Source organism: Leucoraja erinacea, unplaced genomic scaffold, assembly GCF_028641065.1.
Source record: "Leucoraja erinacea ecotype New England unplaced genomic scaffold, Leri_hhj_1 Leri_777S, whole genome shotgun sequence".
NCBI classification, from domain to species: domain Eukaryota; kingdom Metazoa; phylum Chordata; class Chondrichthyes; order Rajiformes; family Rajidae; genus Leucoraja; species Leucoraja erinaceus.
Genome location: NW_026576704.1, coordinates 64,743 through 67,547, shown reverse-complemented (window position 1 = coordinate 67,547; position 2,805 = coordinate 64,743). Strand labels below are relative to the sequence as shown.

The 2,805-nt window shown below is 41.1% G+C and overlaps 1 protein-coding gene across 1 annotated transcript; it reads left to right on the top strand.

Annotated features, from left to right (window-relative positions):
- Positions 1 to 755: 755 nt before the first annotated feature.
- On the top strand, positions 756 to 2,489 carry LOC129694725 (uncharacterized). The gene has a single exon (XM_055631473.1). The coding sequence runs from the start codon at positions 1,774 to 1,776 to the stop codon at positions 2,410 to 2,412; it is 639 nt and encodes a 212-aa protein (XP_055487448.1). The 5' UTR covers positions 756 to 1,773; the 3' UTR covers positions 2,413 to 2,489.
- The last annotated feature ends 316 nt before the right edge of the window (positions 2,490 to 2,805 follow it).

Below are 2,805 nucleotides of genomic sequence, written 5' to 3'. Positions count from 1 at the left end.
TAAAAAAACATTTCATTATAATTGACAACTGGTTTCATTGTGATTGATTTCATTCTAGAGGAAAGGCTCCATTTTCAAGAAATTGATCAGTTTTCGTTGACAACTGTGATTTCAAAACAATTTCTTTGTGATTTATTTCATTTGATCTGAAAGCTACCGTTTAGAATAAATTCATCTGTCATCATTGATAACTGATGACAGATGAATTTGGGCTTTTTTAAATTCAGAAAAATTCCATTTTGAATAACTTAATCCAGTCTTCATTGCCAACTGAGATTCTGTTTTCAAATCATGCCAAGAGGAAGGAATAAATATACAGGGCGGTCATGTGATGAGAAAATGACACATCGAGAAGTAATGAGGAGGAGAAAAGAACAACTGACTCAGCAAGAAAGAACACAACATCTCCGAGGTAATCCAGAGATAAACAAGGATAAAATTGCACAACAGACACAGCCAGAAACATCTCAGTGTCTCCAAGATAGACAGGGGAGACAGCGGGAGAGAAGTGCACATGAGATGCAGCAAAAAATAACTCAACGTCTCAGAGAAAAATGTGAGAGGGAGGAGGAGAGAAGGGATAAAGAGACGCAACCAGAAATAACTCAACGTCTCAGAAATAAACGAGAGAGGGAGCAGGAGATAAGAACTCAAGAGACAGAACCAGAAACAAGTCAACGTCTCAGAAATAGACGAGAGAGGGAGCAGGAGAGACGGACTCAAGAGACAGAGACAGAAAGAAGTCAACATCTCAGAAATAAACGAGAGAGGGAGCAGGAGAGATGGACTCGAGAGACAGAGCCGAAAAGAAGTCAATGTCTCAGAAATAAACGAGAGAGGGAGCAGGAGAGAAGAACTAAAGAAATGCATCAAGAAACAACTCAACATCTTGAGGAACATCGAGAAAGAATACAAATGAGAAGGGATTCAGAGATGGGAGATGAAAGAAATAGAAGGCTGGATGAACAACGAAATGCACGACATACAAGGAGAAATATTAATGCTGATGTTGGTCAAATGACCAATGTTTGCCTTCATTGTCGAGCTGAACGCTACTCTGCAGAAACGACCAACTTTTGCTGCACGAAGGGTAAGGTCAACATTGCTCCTCTGAAAACACTGCCGAATGCACTCATTAATTTGTATACAGGTGACACGCCACAAGCACATGAGTTCCAAAAGAATATTAGACAATACAATTGTCTCTTTCAATTCACGTCATTTGGTGCCAAGGAAGTGGTGTCACATGGATGGAATCCTTCAGTGATCATTCAAGGCCAGATTCATCATTTCATTGGTTCTTTGATGCCTGACCAAGATCAACAAAGTAAATTCTTACAAATCTATTTCATGGACCCGCAAGATAGCATTGGGTTGCGAATGAGTATACTCCAAGATGCTGGTATTCAAAGGGACACTGTTGAAATGCTTGAAAACATGATAAGACTAAACAACCCTTACATTCATTCACTTGTGATGGCGATGGAGAGAATTAGAGATTTACCGGAGGCATCAATCGTATTGATCCCAATTATCGGCCACCTTTCCAACATGAACGGAGGTTTAACACGCAAACTGCAAATGAAGTTGCCGTCCTCATAGCAAACAGTAATGAGCCTGTGGCAACATCACGCCACATTGTCTTGAGAAGAAGAGGAAGAGGAGGAGCAGAAGGAGGTCTGCAAATCATTTCAGTCCCATAGGTCTTATGACAGTTTTCAATACATCCTTTTCTTTCCACTTGGTGATGACGGATGGCATTCACAACTCCAAATGAGTACCGGCATAAAATTGACACTAATGCGATATTATGCATATAGGATCATGAATCGTGACAATGAATTCAACCAGCTTTTGAGAGGAGGACGACTCTTCCAACAATATCTTGTAGATATGGCGGCTAAAATGGAAGGTGATAGACTGAATTATATTCGCATGAATCAGGTATTGTTGAGGTCAACGACGTACAAAGGACTGACGGATGCATTACATGATGATGATGACTTGGAAAACATTGGAAGGCGCATCATCCTCTCTTCAACATTTGTCGGTGGTCCCAGATATATGATGGGACGATGCCAGGACGCCATGATGTATGTTCGGAAGTATGGTACTGCTGCATACTTCATTACAATGACCTGCAATCCAAATTGGAGCGAGATCCGACAGTGCCTCTTTCCAAATCAGCAGCCGTCTGATAGACCGGAATTAATAGCAAGAGTATTCGAGCTGAAAATAAAAATATTCATGAAGACCGTCACTGGACCAGATGGCTTCTTTGTATTGCAAAGTATTGTAAGAAAGAAGGTTGGGAAGAGTGTGGAGTGTATACAGAAACTGTATTGCTTTCATCTTGACTATGGAATATCAGAAGAGAGGCCTGCCTCATTTCCATTGTCTGCTTTGGCTTGATGAAGTGAGTAAGCCAAGACCTCAACAATATGAAAGATTTGTGCAAGCTGAAATTCCAGACCCACAAGCAGATCCTGAGCTGCATAAATTGTTACTCAAGCACATGATCCATGGACCATTCTGCAAGGCCACATCTCGATGTTGGAAGGAAGGAAGATGCACCAAGAGATTTCCAAAGCCATTTGTCGAAAGCACAATGTATGGAGATGATTCGTATTCTCTGTACAGGAGAAGATCTCCCGCAATGGGAGGATTTCAGGGACATCAAGAAGGACATGCGTTACAGACTATTACTTCTAATTGGGTTGTGCCCTATAATGCAGAACTATTGAAGGCTTTCAAATGTCACCTCAACGTCGAAATATGCTGCTCTGTACAGTCAATCAAATACGT

Coding starts and splice junctions, on each gene's coding strand:
- LOC129694725 (XM_055631473.1), top strand. CDS start 1,774: ATGAGTACCGGCATAAAATTGACACTAATGCGATATTATGCATATAGG.